General features: G+C 35.8%; 1 protein-coding gene across 6 annotated transcripts in view; it reads left to right on the forward strand.

Moving 5' to 3' along the window:
• TAF4B (TATA-box binding protein associated factor 4b) overlaps positions 1-19769 on the forward strand; it is a 179480-nt gene that overhangs the window by 43195 nt on the left and 116516 nt on the right. For all 6 annotated transcript variants that reach the window (XR_006209724.1, XR_006209725.1, XM_042961503.1 and 3 more), the window contains one exon: positions 16938-17107. Coding sequence is in view for 4 of the 6 variants with exons in the window: in XM_042961503.1 (XP_042817437.1) it covers positions 16938-17107 (170 nt within the window). In the remaining 2 variants the exon portion in view is untranslated. The remainder of the gene's footprint in view (positions 1-16937; positions 17108-19769) is intronic.

The following is a 19769-nucleotide window of genomic DNA, read 5'->3' on the forward strand; positions in this document are numbered from 1 at the left end:
TTTTTCTTCCTTGTCTCCATCTGCATTTTAGTTGTAGGTCTACTTTTATATTAAAACGATCATCATCAGCCCTTCTCTGACGTTTTCTTAGTTATCTCTTCGTTGGAATGAACCAATTCTACTTGAGTAGAGTTCCTGTACTCAAGAAAGGCTGATTAGTGTAGAATTCCCTAAGTTCTTGTGTGTTAAAAAAAACAAAAAACTGCTGCAGTGTCCTTGATACATGAAGGACATCTGGCTGGATATGAAATTAACATTTTTGTAACATTTTTGTATTGCGTTTTAAAAAATGCTTCTCCACTGTTGCTTGATATTTATGTTGTTTTTATATATTTGATATTCTCATCTGAAGGCCTTGAATTTATTTCTTCATCTTTGAAATGTAATATTTTTGTATCAGGATATGCTGTGAAACATTGCCCATTCTGACCTTAACTTTCTTAGGTTCCCAATTGGCATGTTTAATATGCAGATTCTGCTCTCTTGAGATGCCTATAAAGTTTTCTTGGATTATAATTTGAAATATTAGTTCTAGTCCATTGTTTTATGTTTCACTCTTCAGGGAATGCAGTAGTATGGATTTTATTCTGTTTACCTCCCTTAATTTCCACTATTTTGTCTCTGATCTTTTCTTTATCTCCTTTTCATTCCTTTATTTTTTATCTCTCTCTTCAATGCTTGTTTTTTTATTTTTTAATTAAATTATTTTTTATTTTTTATTTTTTGGAGAGTATGAGTCAGGGAGAGGGCCGAGGGGCAGAGGGAAAGAGAGAATCTTAAGCAGACTCCATGCTTACTTAAGATTCTCTTAAGCAGATTCCATGCTCAGCACGGAGCCTGATGTGGGGCTCTGTCCCAGGACCCTAGGATCATAACCTGAGCTGAAATCAAGAGTCATATGCTCAACCAACTGAGTCACCCAGGCATCCCTGAACATCTTTAAAACAGCTGTTTAAAAGTCGCAGTCGAGTACATCTGTCCCTGGGTCTTTTTCGGGGATAGTTTTCTGTGGATTTTATTTTTCTTTTAATTGGTCATACTTTCATGTTTCTTTGTATGTGTCATGATTTTTTTGTTGAAAACTGGACGTTTAAATCTAATAATGTGGCATCTCTGGAAATTAGATTCTTCGCATTCCCCAGGGCTTGCTGTTTTTTTGTTTTGTATGTGTTTTGTTGTTGAAGGATCAACCTGAGGTATACACTTTAGATCTTAGATCATCTTTAGCCTTTGCTTTTCCCTAGGCATGTTTGATGACATTCTAATTGCCCCCATACATTCTGTTGCCTTTGAATGTCCTAGTCTTTCATGTTGGGCTTCCAAAAGAGGAAAATGAGGGCATGAGGAAAAATGGAGACTGGCCCTTTAAATCCCTTGGCTGTTCCTATGGCTAGAGGGTGAGGACCTTGCAACAGAGGGAGGAGTTGCAGCAACAATGGGCCACTCACTTCATTGTCTACATCTGTATGATCAGAAGCAACAATCAGTAATCCTAGCATATACTCCTGATATTTGGAGAACAGTTTTTTTCCTCATCCTAGTTGCCACAAGCTTTGTGCAGACTGCTCCAATACATATGCATAGTTGTCTGCTCCAGGGCTGCAGCCTGGGGGATGGGGAGCTTCTGCCAAACTAACAGCTGAAATTGACCCAAATAACCACAGTTTACCTTACCATCCCCTTGGAAGTTGGAAGACTTCAAAAGATTCAGAAGATCCAAAATAGTTACATTAGACAGATTCCTGATGCTCTTTTGCCATCTCCCAGAATCCTTCTCAGAGTGCTTTTCATAAAGCTTTTCGCCTGGGTTCTTTGACTTTTATTTTGCAGTTTTTTTTTTTTTTTAAGCGAATTACATTTTTTAAAAAATGTTTATTTATATTTGAGAGGGAGAGAGAGACAGAATGTGAATGGCAAGAGGGTCAGCGAGAGACAGGCAGAATCTAAAGCAGGCTCCAGGCTCTGAACTGTTAGCACAGAGTCCAATGCAGAGCTCAGCTCACGAGCCTTGAGATCATGATCTCAACTGAAGTTGGATGCTTGACCAACTGAGCCGCCCGGATGCCCCCTTTTGCAGAGTTTTAGTGCTCCATTCCTTAAGTGAAAAATCATCACACAATGTCAGGTCTGTTTCTTTGTGCCTCAATTCTTTTATAGGATCATGGCCTACACTCTGAGTCTTGGCAGCCTTGGCAGCCTTGAACTTTTTCCTGTCTCTCTATCCTCATGAGTTTGCCTAATGCTCTTTTGGCTTTTCTACTTAGTAGCTGCCCTCTCCATGGCTCCTTAGTGTCTTATTCCTTATCAAGAATTTGCACATGCCCAAAGGAAAAAACAGCATGGAGAGAATTTTGTTTCCTCTCATGAGGAACCTCCTATCATGAGGTTCCCTTCTCTTGGAACTGTGGTTCCTCAAGACCTGGTTTTCCCAGCATTTATCTGCCTTCAAAGAAACTTTAAAAAAATGTTTTGGGCTTTGTTAGTTTTGTTTAATCAGAACAATTGTCTGTTATAAGTGATAGTCTACAGCAGAAGCAGAAGTCCTAGTGTAATTCTTTACACTTTTGTGTATTGCAAATATCTATTGGAGTTAGTGTTTTCAGTACACTTTATGGTGTATTTTAAAGTAGTTTAATTTAGCAATTTCTTATATATGAATTACTTATTGATGTCTTATCCTCCTTGGTATCATAAAGATACCTTTATAATATTCTAACAATTTTTAAGTTTTACTTTTTATATTTAAATCTTGGTCAACAGGGTTTAATTTTGAATTTTTTTAAATGTTAATTTATTTTTGAGAGAGAAGCAGAGAGAGGGAAACAGAGGATCTGAAGCAGGCTCCACGCTGTCAGCACAGAGCCTGATACAGGGCTCAAACTCAAACCATGAGATCATGACCTGAACTGAAGTCAGATGCTTAATCAACCTAGCCACCCAGGCACCCCAAAAGGGTTTAATTTTGGATTTGTTTGTTTCTATGACGTAGGGTAGGGATCCTACTTCACTCTTTCTCATATGCATAATCATTTGTTCCAACAACATTAATGAAGACTCAATGATCTGCAATGCCTCCTATGTCATATACACATGGATCTTTTCTAGGCTGTCTATCCATTTTAGTTAATCTTTTCATCTCTGCTTCATCTTTTTGGTTAATTTGTTTATTTCCAGTAGGATGCTTCTCAATTTACCATAACTTCAAAATAAATTTTGAATCTGTTAAGGTACCTCCTCTACCTACCTCTCCTTATTTATTTTCCTTCCTTCACTTTCATATCCCACCTCTCCACTCTTACTGATTTTCATGTCTGTTCTTGGGATTTTGCTGTTCCATATAAATTTAAGTATTTGAATTCCACCAGAAATGTCTGCTGGAATTTTTAATGGCATGGCCTTGAGTCTATTGTCCTTCAGCTGATTTCTTTATAATTTTTAGTCTTCTGTCTATAAACATGATTTATATCTTCATTTATGCATGCTTTCTTAAACATCTTTCGATAAAGTGTTACAATTTCATCTATAGGTATACACAGTTTGTTGAATTTATCTGTTGAATTTATTCTAGGTGCCTCTTTTATTGCTATTATAAATATATTTTTGGTAATTGCCTTTTCTGTTACTACATAGGAATGCACATTGCTTTTTTTTTTTTTTTAATCCTATGCCAACTGCCTTGTTAAGTTCTTATTTCTGATAATTTTTAGATTATTTTGGGTTATTTATGTAGACAGTGATGTCAGGAGTGATACTAGAATTATGGGTTGACTTTTTGTTTTCAACACTTTAAAAATGCTGTTCCCATAGTTTTGTGTGTATGTGTATGTATTCACTTTCAAAGGTAAAACATACAGGGAAAAATCACCCTGAGTTAAACTACAGTGAAACAGCAGCACATTTGAAATCCTACTAACATCAAACATTGGACAATCAAATATTCATTGTTAAAAATTATTATAAAATGGTTAAAAACAAAATGTGGAATCATAAACATGAGCAAGTAATAATTTTCTATTAAAAAAATGAATATGGGACACCTGGGTAGCTCAGTCATTTGAGCATCCGACTTCAATTCAGGTCATGATCTCATGGTTCGGGAGTTTGAGACCCACATCCAGCTTGCTGCTGTCAGTGCAGAGCCTGCTTCAGATCTTCTGTCCCCCTCTCTACCCCTCCCCTGCTTGCGCCTTCAAAAATAAATAAATATAAAATATAAAAAAATAAATACAGTGATGAAAAAGGACACTTAGAAGTGAAAAATATAATTGCTGAATTTAAAACCTTGTTGGATGTGTAAATCAGATTAAACCTGAGGACCTAAAATGAATTTGCTTTACTCCAGAGAGGATTTGTGACTTTCTTGTAGGAACCAGGGTGACTGTTGACTTGGGACCACTTTAGCACCTGTTCTAGGGAACCTGACTGAACCCAGCAGTCTCAGATACAATTTCTCCACTTTATAAGGGGTCTGAGAACTAGTGCCAGCCACAGGCATTTGTCCCTGAGGCAGTTTTACCTTTAGAGTGTGGTTATTGCTTATTTTTACTGACAACTTTTTTGACAACTTCTGTGCACCCAACATTAGAATGAAAATGTCTTATGCTGGTCTAGTTAGAATGCAGCGTAATTTCTCCTCAGTAAATCTAGTCCACTTACTGCCTGAAGCAAAAATGTCACCATTAGTATTTTCTCTGGGAAATTTCTAGCTTATTACTTTTGCTCATTTATCTGTTGAGTGCTTATTGCTTTCTAGACTTATATATATATATATTGGAGAGTAATTCTTTGTTATATATGTTGTAAATATTTTTCTCCCAGTCTTTTGTTTAACTGGCAACTTTGTTTTTAGTGTCTTTTGTTTTAGAAGATTTTAAATCGCAATATTCGATTTATCACTCATGCTTTATGGCTTTTGAATGTTCCCATTTTCTAAGAAATCCTTCTTCATCCCAAGCTCATAATGATGTGCTTCCATATTTTCTTCCAAGATATGTATACACATCTTGTATATGTACATATACCTTTACCTTTTCAATAATTCTTGATTTTATCTTTGTAAATGTCTGCAGCAGAAATTACCTTTTTCCCAATTGGAATGCCTGTCTCAACAGTAGTTACTAAAGAATTCATTATCCTTACCTTTCTGATTTGAGATGTCACCTTTACCTGATAATAAATTATCACTTATATAGGCACATTTCTAGAATTTCATTTTAGTGCAGTGTTTTTATTTTATTTCTGTGTTAACATTTTTGCATTTTCTATTATGATTCTTTCATTATTTGTTTTTATATCTGATCTGACAAGGTAAACCCTCTGTTTATTCCTTTTTTTTATCAAGCATCTTCACTTTATTTTTCTACTGCATGTGAATTTTAGAAATTTAGAATCTATGAACATTTTTTATTGAGGTCATGTGATTAGATTAGTTTAAGGAGAATTGACTTTTTAAAAAATGTTTTTTAATTCATTTTTAAGAGAGAGCAAACGCGAACAGGGGGGAGGGGTAGAGAGAGAAGGGGACAGAGGTTCTGAAGCAGGCCCGTGCTGACAGCAGAGATCCTGATGCTAGGCTCAAACTCAGAAACTGTGAGATTATGACCTGAGCCAAAGTTGGACGCTTAACAGACTGAGACACACAGATGCCCCAAGAATTGATATTTTTTTTTATGATGTCAGCTATCTTGAACTGTAGTTCTGTTTGTTGGAATTCAGTAAGGCTGTAGATAACAGGCATACTAAAAAACAGTGGCATGAGTCAGACAGAAGATTGTCTTACATTTGGGAAAACTGAAAGTAAGCAGATCGTTGCAGATATAATGTTGCATGGTGTAAGGGACCCGGGTTTCTTGTTCACTTCCTTTTTGTTCTTCAGACACACTACTCATGTTCCCACTGTACATGGGCATATTGTAGATGTGATATTCCCTGGACTCTCTTTCCTCCAGTCTTCATTTGGCTTGGTCCTCACTTTAGTTTAGAAGTTAACTCTTTAGAGAGTCTTTGCTTAGCCAGCCAACGGAAAGTAGTTTCTTCATTCACACTTGCTGTCTTGTGAAGGACTCATCAGAAAATATCCTGTTTGTTTGTTTACCATTCCTTGTGTTTCCCACTCCTTTTAGACTCTCTGGGTGTTTATAGTCACTTTTATTTACCATTGTATACCTAATGTTTAGAACAAGGCCTGGTCCATAATAAACATTCAAATAGTTGCTGAAGTAATGAATTTTGAAAAGAGAATAGAAGTTTCTATAACCATAGCTATTTTTAAAGATATCTTTTATTTTTGCAGTAAGATACATTTTTTGTTTTGTGTAATGCTTTATAGTAATTTGGGTTATTCATGGTTTATGCATATCTTTTTAAAGTTACATTTTTTTAAACTTATGTTTGGTTTATTTTGGGTACTTAATGTCACTTCAGTTGTTAAAATGAAGCTTAAAAAAGACCCTTGATGTTGACTCTTGTAAAATAAGAGGAGATAATAGTGTATGCCATTAGATCTTGTCTTGACTTTAACTGGATGAGGTTTAATAACATAGGATGATATCTGCCTATTTTTTCAAAACTACTTGTTTAACTGAATAAAAATTTTTTTTTGTTCATGATTTTTCCACTAAGAGAATTATATTTTCTATTCTGCTTGTCATTGTACCTGGGATGATTAAGGGAACTTATTCACCAGGCACTTAACACCAGTACTTAAACACCAGAGGGAGCCAGAGATTCATGTTTTATTCTTATTTCAGCATTAGAAGTGGCAAATATGACTGTACCTTTGCATGTTTGTTTAGTTAACCTTACTTAAACTGAGTGGCTATTTAATGATAATAAGGAATTATTATTGATTTTTTTGAAGATACGGTAATGCTTTAAGGTTAAGTTTTTTTTTAAGAGTTCTTATAGGAAAAAATAGTAAAATATTCATGGATGGATAATGCATATACATATTACCTCTGTTAGTAGGGGTTTAATGTGTTATTTTTAAACTTTTGCTTTAAAAGACACTTTTAGGAAAATAACATAGGACACGTTACATGCTATTTGCATAGACAGTATTACTTCATTAAATTGGATATCCTTTCTTTTCTTATATTGCAAGAATCAGATTCTCTAATATAGATTAAACATATGTTCACCTTCATATGTAGTTTTTTCATCATGTATTTATTAAAGAGTCTGCTTTTCCTTATAGGTACAGGTATAGCCATAATACATGTTGTTATATAACCTATGAAATAATACATATAGTTAATCTTTCCAAAGCAGGACTTTGGAGAGCCACTAGTGACAAAAGAAACCTCTCATCTTGGAAAGATAAAGCATCAGTGTGAGCTATGCCCAGATTAGCTCTAAATCTAGAGTTAAAATTCAACAAAACAGTCTTCTTGGAGGAGTTGCCTTATACTAGATCTCAATAGAAATTAAGCTCTTAAACATTCTTCGCAGGAAAATTATATGAATAAAGACTTGGGAGAAAAGATACGAAGTCTTTCAAAGTTTTTGGCCAGATTTTGTCATAGTAAAATGCCGTTTAGGAAAAATGTTTATACTTAGGTGCAGAATGAACTGGAAGAAAAGGTATTAGAGGTAGATGAAGCAAAGGTTGAAGTTACATAGGCAGGAAATAGGACATGTCTCTTTTATATGTCATGGGCATCCTCAAGAAGGATCAAAGCCAAGAGATAGTGACAATTGTATGGTATTATTTATAATAAAAATTTCTTAACAGTATTAATAATGGAAAATGTATTAAATATAGGAAGTGGGTGGTAGATACTTTCAGAACAATTTATAAATAAACAATTGCTAGTATAGCATAGGTCAACAATTTCAAAACTACCCATGAACTTACTGAGATTATTGATTTGTGGGCTCACCCAGAATAAAATCTCTGGAGGCTGAACCTTGGCAAGAGTCTGTATTTTAAAAATCCTCATAGTATTTCTGCTGCTCATTATAAGTTTGGGACTGTAAGTATAACCATCAGGTTTCCAAATGTGATCTATAGAAAATAGTTTTGAAAATGAGGACTTTTTCAGGGAATTTGTGAAGTTAAAACAATTTTAATTTTAATACTACTACTAATAATAATGTTATTTGCCCTTTTCAGTATATTATTTGATTAGTGGTTCAAAAACTACAGTGGCAAAACCTCTGGCACCTTAGTATTATTCAAGGCAGGGACACAAAACTATGCTGGTAGCCATTCATTCTTTACCCTCACACACTCACAGTAAATGAAAAGAACCTAGATGTTTTGTTTGTTTGTTTGTCTTTAATGAGATGTCATGCATTATTATTTTTATTAGGTCTCAACCCTTGAGTACACACCTGTTTAGTATTCTGTGTGACAAAATAGGAGGTTTGTATAAAGCTCTTCTGCATGTTGGGGTCTCAAGGTTGTCTCAAGGACAAGTGCTTGCGCTTGTGTTTCAATTGTGAGCTAAACTAACCACTTTTCATGGAGCACCACTTTTACTTGAAAGAACAAAGAGCAACTGAAAAACAAATGGTGGTTATTTAGACTTGGGAATTTGACAGATATTTTTGTGAAAATGAAAAAACGGAGCCTGTCACTTCAGGGAAAACAACTGACAGCATTTATTTGCCAGTGATAAAGTTTGAGCTTTTTAAGCAAATATTAAAAATTTGCAAACCTTGTATCCACTACCATGAGCTTAACATCTTCTCAATACTTAGATTTTCTGATAAGATCAGTGCAGATATTAACATGTGATTTTGGATTGCGTATGGTGGATCTAAATTTGGAAGATCTGTGTAAACTCAGTGACACAATATTTTTCAGATTACCAACACATGATGTTACAAAACCATGCATTAAAGGTTCATCCAAAGTGAAGAGGGTCAATGGATTTTTAAAGAGATTGGAAAAAAGAGCACAATGCTATCCTTCTGAGTGATTAGTTTTTAATTTTGGCATTGTTAGCATTAAAATGGTATTTATGTTAATATGTGATGGTTTCATTACTTTTCAATGAATAAATACTCATTTAAAAAAAAAGATTTTATTTATTTATTTTGAGAGAGAGAGCAGGGGAGGGGCAGAGAGAGGGGGAGAAAGGGAATTCCAAGAAAGCTCCGCACTGTCAGCACAGATCCTGACGTGGGGCTTGAACCCACAAATTGTGAGATCATGACCTGAGCCAAAATCAAGAGTTGGATGCTTAACCAACTGAGCCACCCAGGTGCCCCCAAAAATATTTTATTTTTAACTAATCTCTGCACCTGACGCGGGGCTCAAACTTACAACCCTGGGATCAAGAGTCATATGTTCCACCAGCTGAGCCAACCAGGTGCTTCTACATACTCATTTTTGATTTCTGATATGGTTCTAGTTTCTAATACAGTTTTCATTCAAAATCTTATAATAGCTACAGTTTTCACCCAAGCTAGATAAGGGAATTGATGAATAGAGATGTGAACAAATTTGTTCAAGGTCATCCTTTTAATAACTGTCAGAACAGGGACTGAAACCTTGGTCTCTAACTCTAGAATTGGTACAGTTAATTAATTAATTAATTAATTAATTATCTTGAGAAAGAGCACAAGAGCCAGCAAGAGCAGGGGAGAGATGGGTGTGGAAGGGGGGTAGAGAATCTCAAAGCAGGCTCCATGGAGCCTGGAGGCTGACACTGGGCTCAGTCTCTGAATCTGACTGTCAGATCATGACCTTAACCAAAATCAAGAGTTGGACGCTTTACTGACTGAGCCACCCAGGTGCCCCAGTGGTCTTAATTTTATAACTCCGTAGTTTTCCAAGTGTGGTCCACAGAGTGTGTACCTCACAGACACCTAAGTATGTTTGTTTAAAAGCAAGCAAACAAACAAACAAACCAAAAAAAACCCTCTATAATAGACCCACTGAACATGAATTGTGGGTGCTGAATGGGTGTGTATTTGATTGTGAGACCTGCATTTTGAACATACTCCTGGGTGGTTCTTAAAATCACTAAGGTTTGGGAAATCCTTCAGTATGTTACACTACATTTGAGTCAAAAGAGGAAAGACAAAAGGGATTTCCCATGAGAAAAATAACTTCACAGAGGCATGAAAGAGGAATAAATAGGGTGTTGTGTGAGTTTATGTGCTGGCTATGGTATAGAGGTTATGCCTGAGGGTGGTTAAAAAAAAAAAAGGATTGAAGGCAAAATTATTTTACCAGGGATTAGTAATCTAAGGGAAAAATTTGATCTTAAAATAAATTTTTTCTTTATACTTTCTAAACAAATTTATTCTACTAAGTAATATATATATTTTGTACAATATTCAAAAGGAAAAAAGGATATACAATGGAAAAATATGGTTCTCCCTTGCTTCTTTTTCACTCTGCTACCCAGGTTCCCATTCTAGAGCCAACCACTGTTAGCAAATTCTTGTGTATTTTTCTGGATGTAATTTTCTCAAAATAGATGGTAGTATATAATACATCATGTTTTACATTTTGTTTTTTACAACTTAGTGGTAATAAATCTTGGAGATTGTGCTATCCCAGTGTATATTCATTGTGATTTGAGATTTTTATCAGTTACATAATGATGAATAGTTAAGCTATTTCCAGTGTTTTGTACTAGGAAAACAAAGCTGCAGTGGCTATCATTTCACATAATTTCTAGAAAGAAGTGCTTATTCATTTTAAATTGTCAGATAATATCAAGTAAATCTCCACAGAGGTTAGATTTACAAATTACACTGAGCAACAAAGCTTACAATAGCATATTTTCACATGTTCTGATGAACTTTATTGACAAGTTTTTTCCAGTCTAACAGGTGAAAGGTTATATCTTGTATTTCTCTTATGAGTCGAACATCTTATTTTTGAGTCATTTTAAACTTTCTGTTAACTGAAAATTCTTGTGCTTTGTCCATTTTTCCATTGGATCATAGGTTCTTTCCTTAGTTATTTGTAGGAGCTCTTTGTATATTAAACTAATTCCTTTTCCCATGATATGAATTACTTCCTTCAATCTTCGGTCTAATATGTAGGGATTGTTATTGTCTCCATTTTACTGACAGTGCAGGTCTAGAAAGATTGATTTGCTTTATTTCATACAGATAATAACTGGCAGTCAGGATTACACTATGGGCAGTTCGACTCCTCATTTTTACCCACTGTTCTTCTCAGTATATTGTAGTAGATAAATAGCACACTGTTCTGAATACATGGAAGTTTCCTCAACTATTTACCATTTACATACTACTCTGCTAAGAATGAGAGAGGTGATAAAAATAATATATTTATTATACTTAATATATTTGTTGAATATAATCAATACACTTAGTCTAGTAGGAGTTTAAGAGAAATAGGCTGATTTTTTTTGTATTTACAAAATAACCATATGTTCATTTATTTACCATTTATTGAATATTTACTATATGAAGCATAATCCTGGAAATTAAAGACACTTTCTGCCCTCATTCATAGGTTAATATGGGAGATAAGCAAGTAATCCAGTGCTTAAAATATGGTAGAGTAAGTGCTGTGGTGGAGTATGTAAAGACTACCTTGGAATATCCAAGTCCCCCTCCCAGACAAGTGGGGACGTGCTGTATTGCATTTCAGTAAAGTTATTTGTGTGTGTGTGTGGGGGGGGGGGGGGCTTAATACAGGTTATCCCTTGAAATATGCTGATTTTTAGAATAGGAAGCAGAGTAAAACCTACCATAACAGAGACAAAACATGTTCTCAGAAGTTAAAAAGTTGGAGCAATTGGACACATGCTTTTTTTTAAAGTATCAGTATTAGTATTTTATTAGCATAAAAACAAAGTAAAAACATAAAAACAAAAGTTTAAAACAAATTAAAGTGGCATTTCTAAACTACACATTTGAAAAGGACTGGGATATAGGTAAGACTTTTGACAACTGAAAGATAATCAAAGAGGAGTTTGAAGACTAGAACTGGAAGTAGGGAATGTTCTGAGCAAGGCCAGAATCAGTATGAGCTGTGTGATAGTGAGTAATGGGAGGTAAGAGTGCTAAGTTAAGGTCATTACCTGGAAAACCTTGAATATCAAGTTAAGTTATTGGCAGAGTGAGAGATTTTTAAACAGGAGAGTAATACGATTCTCTCTACTTTAGAAGAATCAGTCTGGTGCTGGTATAGATCTTAAGAGGGTGGAAGACATTTAAGAAGTCAGGCATAAGCAGTGGATAACTTTATCAAAAGCTAAAGAATTAGATCCGTTTTAGAAGCCAGATTGCAAGACATTAATGATAATTGGGTAATGCTTCTTTAATTTTTACATAGTAACTCATTACAACCCACAGAATCTTGAATTGGAAAGCTTTTTCTATTAAGGCATTATTAAATTTCCTTTTTGCATATCTTAAAAAGAAAACAGAACAGATTATTTTTCATAGTACCTTCATAAAAAGACACTGCATTAGATCAGAAGACTTGAAGATATAGTTCAGAGAGTCTCATTTTCTTCTTCAGAATTAAAACCAAACCAAAATCACAATGGTGCTTCAACATCAAAGCCTTTAATACTGTCCTGGCCTATCTTAGCTTTATTGATAATGCTGTTACAGCATTGTGTTGTCTTTTCTTTCCATCAGTCTGCCTCCTGTCTTAGAGGAAGTGTTAAATGGCTTGGGTGCTATTTACTGTGGCACCTTTTCCTCTTCCCTCAGTAGGGGTCTTCCTCTCTATTGCTGCCGCCCTCGGTAACCATAGCAACTGACAGCTGTACTAGAGGGAGCTGTGTTCAGCTTGGGGCCAAATAGGAGGAGGGAAGGCAGGCACGAACAAATCTTATTGGGCAGTTAGTTCCTTGCTTATTTCAGAGGAGGGCTGCAAGAAGATTCTTAAAAACATGGGACTGTCTCCTCTTTGATGAATTCTGTTCATTTTTAGTACTCTGGTAGTAAGTACTAGTAAGTACTGGTAGTAAGTATGCCTGGTACTGTTCTCTGCAGCCTGTGTGTGAGATTTCAACAGGGAGTATGCAGAAACCCCTTGGAAGCAAATTGCAGTTTATAGGGCCTGTGTACCTGACAAACATCTGAGATTGTAAGCATTTGGTGTTGTGTGCATGTGTGTAAAGACCTTGTTTTATATACTTTAAACAATTCTACTTTTTTTAATGTTATTTTTGAGACAGAGACAGAGACAATGTGAATGGTGGGGGGGGGGGGGTGCAGAGAGGGAGAGAGGGAGACACAGAATCCAAAGCAGGCTCCAGACTCTGAGCTGTTAGCACAGAGCCCGACGTGGGGCTTGAACTCAGGAACTGTGACATCATGACTTGAGCCGAAGTTGGATGCTTAACAGACTGAGCCACCCAGGCCCCCCTACCTTAAGCAATTCTGATTTTCTTTTTAAGGGAAGATTGATGTTATAAGTTTAAACTTCATGTTTTCTATTTCCAGGTTTCTTTTCCTACATGTTTATTTACTATTTTTTAAATATCACTAATAATTTTTATTGGGTAATTCATGTACACAGTACAGTATTCAAAAGGTAGAAAAGAGTATACTATGGTATAAAGTAAGTCTTTCCTATCCCTACTTCCTTGTTTTCCTCTCCAGAGAATTTCTCATTTATCTTTCCAGAGATATGTGAGGTTATACCCATATGTGTATGTGTGTGTGTATGTGTGTGTGTCTGCGTGTCTGTCTGTTTCCCAAGGGACAGTTTCTTCTCTACCTCTTTTTTTTTTTTTTTTTTTTTCTGCTCCATAGTACTCCTTGGCAGTTGTTCTGTATCAGGTCAAAGAGGATTCCCTCATTCTTTTAAGTGGCTGAGAGGGACCTTTGAAAACACCTAATCTAAGTTACTCATTTTTAAAAAAAATTTTTTATTAATTTTTATTTTTTAATTTTTATTTATTTTTGAGAGAGGCAGAGACAGAGCATGAGCTGGGGAGGGGCAGAGAGAGAGGGAGACACAGAATCCAAAGCAGGCTCCAGGTTCTGAGCCATCAGCACAGAGCCTGACAAGGGGCTTGAACCCACAAGCTGTGAGATGATGACCTGAGCTGAAGTCAGATGCTCAACTGACTGAGCCACCCAGGCACCCCTAAGTTACTCATTTTTAAAGGAAATTTGAGTCCTAGAGATGGTAAGTAACTGGTTGGGTTTCAATTTTAGAGTGAACTAGTTCTTCATTAATGTGTAGTTGGCCTTTTTTAAAAAAATAGATATTGTTTATTAAAGCAGGTTTAGGTTCACAGCAAAATTGTTCGGAAGATACAGAGAATTCCCCTAATCCCACACATGCATCACCTCCCTCATTATCAACATCTCCCACCAGAGTGATCATTTGTCACAGTTGACAAACCTGCATTGGCCATCAGTATCCCTCAAAGTCCAAAATTTACATTACAGTTTGCTGTTGGTGTAGTACATCCTATGGGTTTTAACAAATGTATAATGATGTGTATCCAACATTATAGTATCATACAGAGTACTTTCACTGCCCTAAAAATTCTGTGTTCTGACTATTCATCTCTCTCCTCGCTAAATCTCTGGCAACTGCCGGTCTTTTTAGTTTGCCTTTTCCAGAACGTCATATAGTTGGTATCATACGTTATGTAGCCTTTTCAGATTGACTTTTTTCACTTAGTAATATGCATTTAAGTTTCCCTGTATGTCTTTTCATGGTGTGACATCTCAATTTTTTTTTTTTTTTTAGCACTTAATAAAACTCCATTGTCTGGATATGCCACAATTTATTTATACACTTAGTTACTGAAGGACATCACGATTATTTCCAAGTTTTATCTGTTATCTTTGAAGCTGCTCTAAACATCTGTGTACAAGTTTTTGTGTGGACATAAGTTTCCAACTCCTTTGGGTAAATCAAAGTGCAGTTGTTGAATTGTACAGTAAAAGTATGTTTAGTTCTGTAATACACTGCTAAATTGTCTTCCAGGGTGACTGTACCATTTGGCATTCCCACCAGCAGTGAATGCGAGTTCCTGTTGCTCCATATCCTCACCAGCATTTGATGTCAGTGTTTAGGATTTTGCCTTTTCAAACAGATGTTTAGTGTTATCTCATTTTAATGTATATTTCTCTGGTGAAAGGATGTGGAGCATCTTTTCATATGCTTCTTTGCTATCCGTACATCTTTGGTGAGGCATCTGTTAGGTCTTTGGCCCATTTTTTAATTGGTTTGTTTTATTGCTGAGTTTTAAGAGTTCTTTGTGTATTTTGGATAACAGTCCTTTATCTGATGCCTTTTACAAATATTTTCTCCCAGTTTGTGTAGCTTGTCTTTTCATTCCCTTGATATATCAGGTTTTTTGTTTGTTTGTTTTTTGCACTTTAACGTAATCTTTACCCTCAACATGAGGCTCAAACTCACAACCCCAAGATCAAGAACCACATGCTCTACTGACTGAGCCAGCCAAGTGCCTCTTGAGACCTGGGGTTTTTAGAAATATTTTTCACTCAGACCTTTTATTTTTTTATTTGGATCTTGGTCCATCTTTGGGTTTATGGTGTCTGCCATTCTTACACTTAAGATGTTTACCTGTTTAGATGTTTCTGGAAACACTACTTATGTAGGTGGCAAAATAATTCTTAGAACCATTTTTGGCATTCGTACTTCTGACAATACCTCTGTGACATTTGATAAGGCGGACTGCAAGCATTTTTGTATAGTTTCTTTGTATTGCATGTTTTATTTTTCCCTTTGTAAAGACTCACCTCTGAATGTTAGGGTTTTAAATCTGTTCAGATTATGAGACTCTTGTTCTATCTCTCACTTTCAACTGCCGTGTCTAGCTTTCTTTTATTTAGTTGTTTTTGTTTTTTTTTTTTAAATCTCTCATATATGTTTGAGCATCGTCTCTTTTCCCCTCACCCTAGACGCTGCTTTTTAAAGTGGAACACCAGAGGCCTTCATTTCTTGAGTACTTGACAATTATAATTTATTTCCCTTTCCCATGCACAAATGCATTACCACAGGGAGTTTCATAATTTAAATCTATTGACGTGAGACCACATGATATACCATTTGGACCATGCAATAAAGAGAAGCAACATCCTTTTTATATAATCATGTTTGTGTAAATTATGTTATACGTTGATAGGTGAGTTATGATCGGTAACCTGCTTGTTATTACATACGGTGATAAGGATGCTGTGAGGGAATTTTCGTATTTCTTTTCTCTCTTCTCTACCCTTAAACAGATACGCTCATCTTAGCACTGTAGCCATGTAGCAATCCTATTAGATAAAAACAACTATTTAATTTTGCTGGTGCGATGCAAGGAGCTCAAACATATTTTGTGTTTTATATATATGTCATGTTAGTATGTGTGTGTGTGTATAATTTTATATCTTGTATGTAGACCTTTGCAGCCATTTGCTCGAGGATGTGGTTTAATGAATTCAGTTGGTACAGATGGAGCACACCAAAAGTCTCAGGCAGAAAATCAAAACTAGTTTTAACCATTTGGTTTCAGAATAGTTAGTCAAGAAAGCTTCTTTTCAAGGGTCTTTATGTGGGTACGGACCTTTGAGGACCAGGGGATTTCTCCTGCTCCTCAGTGGAACAGTAGAGTACACTGGGGAAATCAGAGGGCATTTAACATTTTGGATGAAAACAAAGAAGTCTGTTTTCATTTCTTTGTCTCTTCATTTCAGGGCATTTGTGGATAACTTAGTTTAACTCCCAAGTCCCTCATTGACTAAACTGAAAGACAGAGAGATGGACACTAGGAGACACAGTTGCTTCTGATTCATCTTTCTGATTAAATATACACTAATGGTTAGACATTTCAATTAATTTTAAAAGCTTCCAGGGAAAGATAGCTATTGTTCAGTTCTCTTGCTTGGATGAATTGAGAAATTAATGTCTGTAGTTATAAGGAAAGATCTGTAATTCTTTGCTCTCTTAAATCATTCATGTACAGATCACCAACCACCACCACCACCAAAAAGCTATCTTTTTTTCCTCTTAGGGATGAAGATGACATCAATGATGTGGCTTCCATGGCAGGGGTCAACCTCAGTGAAGAAAATGCTTGCATCTTAGCAACAAACTCTGACTTGGTTGGCACACTTGTTCAGTCATGTAAAGATGAACCATTTCTTTTCATTGGAGCTCTACAAAAGAGAATTTTAGACATTGGTAAGTGCAGACTTATGATTGTTGACCTGAGAGTACTGTCTGTTCCAGGGAAAGTATTATCAAAAGAGACAGCCTGGGTTGGTGTTCCTGGAACTCTGAGGCTTAAATAAGGCTGTGGGAAGAATCAGGATTTCATGGGTGTTCTAGAAAGAGGCGTTTCATTTTAAAAACTACTAATGTAACTTAAATCATAACCTACTGTTTTGGGTTTAGATAATAGAAGTTAATATTTTATTTATATTTCTTAGAAAAAGATGTGTGTATTTTTATGTGAATTTGTACACATGGCATACAATTTTTTTTCTGTCCTGTTCCTTTCTTGGTTGGACTTAAGTACATATGTATACATGTGCATGCATACATTATAAGTTCATGTTTATGAAATACAGAAACTGCCAAATATTGTGGAACAGAAATACAGAAGTTGAGAGTAAGTCCCTTTTTTTTTTTTTTTTTAAATCTCAACCCTGAAATTAAACTTGTTGCCCTAAAAGAACTAAATTAAAATACTAGGTGTCTTTCTGGGTCCAAAAGTAGCTATTAGATGGCTGCAGCGTGTAGAAGGAAATGGAAAAAATGTACCAGTTTTGTTCTGGAGCCACACAGCTTTTTTGTTGTTCTTTAATACCAAACTTGCAGTAATGTGAGAGACTGCACTCTCCCCATATTGACTGAGAAATGAGACAGTTTGGAGAGAGAATATTGCCTGTGAGTTATCTCATTTCTTGTGTCCTAACCCTGGGACTTTTTTGAGTCCCTTCTCCCATATCAAATTTGGGAGGTCAATACTAGTGACCTTTGAGTATACTTTAGTAAGAATCTTTATTATTATTATTTTTATTATTATTATAATTATTAAATGTTTATACTTGAGAGAGAGAGAGAGAGAGAGAGAGAGAGAGAGAGGGAGGGAGGCAGGCAGGCAGGCAGAGGATCCAAAGCGGGCTCTGCGCTGACAGCAGACAGCCTGATGTGGGTGGGGCTCTATCCCATGAACCGCAGGACCATGACCCCAGCTGAAGTTGGATGCTTAACAGACTGAGCCACTCAGGCACCCCAAGAATCTTTATATTTTATATTGAAGCCCTAACACAAAAATCTGAAGGTTTCTGATTTCTGATTATACCCATGGTATTTTTTTTTTTTTTTTTTTTTTTTGAGGGAGACAGAACGAGTAGGAAAGAGGGAGAGGGAGAGAGGGAGAGAATCTTAAGCAGGCTCCATGCTCAGCACGGAGCCCAGTGTGGGACTGCATCCCATGACCCTGGGATCATGACCTGAGCTGAAATCAAAAGATGCTCAACCAACTGAGCCACCATGGTATTTTTAAAGACTACAAAGTACATTACTATTACATATTTTAAATCTGTTTTGCAAAATAATAAATGTTTGAGCTCCCGCACCTTTTTTTTAAATCTCTAATGTAACTTGGGTATGTTATCTTTCTTTTATTATGAAAAACTAGAATTTATAAGCAGGCCAAAAGTATAGGAATTCAGAAGAGCTCTTGTTAAAATGTTTGCCGTTTGCTTGCATTTTGTTTGACTTTTCTCCCTGCCCTCTCCTTCTCCTTTTCCTTCTTTCTTCCCTTTCCTTTATTTTTATTTTTATTTTTATTTTTATTTTTATTTTTATTTTTATTTTTATTTTTATTTATTTTTTAACTTTAGAGACAGAGCATGAGACAGGTGGGAAGGGGGCAAGATTGAGAAAGAGAGAGAGAAAGAAAATCTTAAGTGTACTCCAAGCTCAGTGCTCGGTGTGGAGCTCAGAGACCTATGCAGGGCTTAATCCCATGTCCCTGGGATCGTGACCTGAGTTGAAATCAAGAGTCCAACACTCAACCGACTGAGCCAGCCAGATGCCGTGTTTTCCTTTCTTACTGTTTCAATTTCTTCTTTGCCTAAGTGTTGTGTACGGTGTAGGAGCCAGTTCCTTAATTTTGGAAGACGCATTTTACGGTCCTGTGATGGCTTAGGAAACTTACTGGTATTGACTCCATGTAACTAACTATATAATTATCTAGAGCTTTGGTAGAGTAGAAGTAGATACTTAGTTTTATTCGTTCCCACCCCACCCCCTAACAAATTTTGTTTTTAATTTGACTTAAACTTTGATTATATGATAGGAAAGTCTTTGGCATTGCAAGAACAGTGTGATCATTTAGGACAGGGATGGGCAATTTTTCTCTACAAAGGGTCAGATAGTAAATATTTGCCACTTCGTGGGCCATGTGGTTTGTATCACGGCTGCTCAACTCTGCTATTACATTGCAAGAGCAGCCTTAGAGAATATGTAAACAAATAGGCAAGACTGTATCCCTATCGAACTTCATATACAAAAAGAGATCAAATTTAATTTGCCAGCCTCTGTTTTCAAGAAGAATTCTGGAAACAGCTGTTTGTATTTTCAGTCCTTAATAATCACAAATGTGTCACTTAGTAGGACAGAAAATTGCAAAACTTCTTACTTCTGAATTACCTAAGCTTTTTAAAAAACAATAAAACTATAGAGTGAGTGGAATTATGTATTTCTAGGAATGTTTTCCATTTATAGTAAAATTCCATCTTTACAGAACAGATCAGAACCAGGACTATTCCTTAATAGTCTAAAGTTCCAGAGAATTTTTTTTGGAAGGTTTTTCTACTTAAATGTTAGGATA

This window comes from Panthera tigris, chromosome D3, assembly GCF_018350195.1.
Source record: "Panthera tigris isolate Pti1 chromosome D3, P.tigris_Pti1_mat1.1, whole genome shotgun sequence".
Taxonomy (NCBI): domain Eukaryota; kingdom Metazoa; phylum Chordata; class Mammalia; order Carnivora; family Felidae; genus Panthera; species Panthera tigris.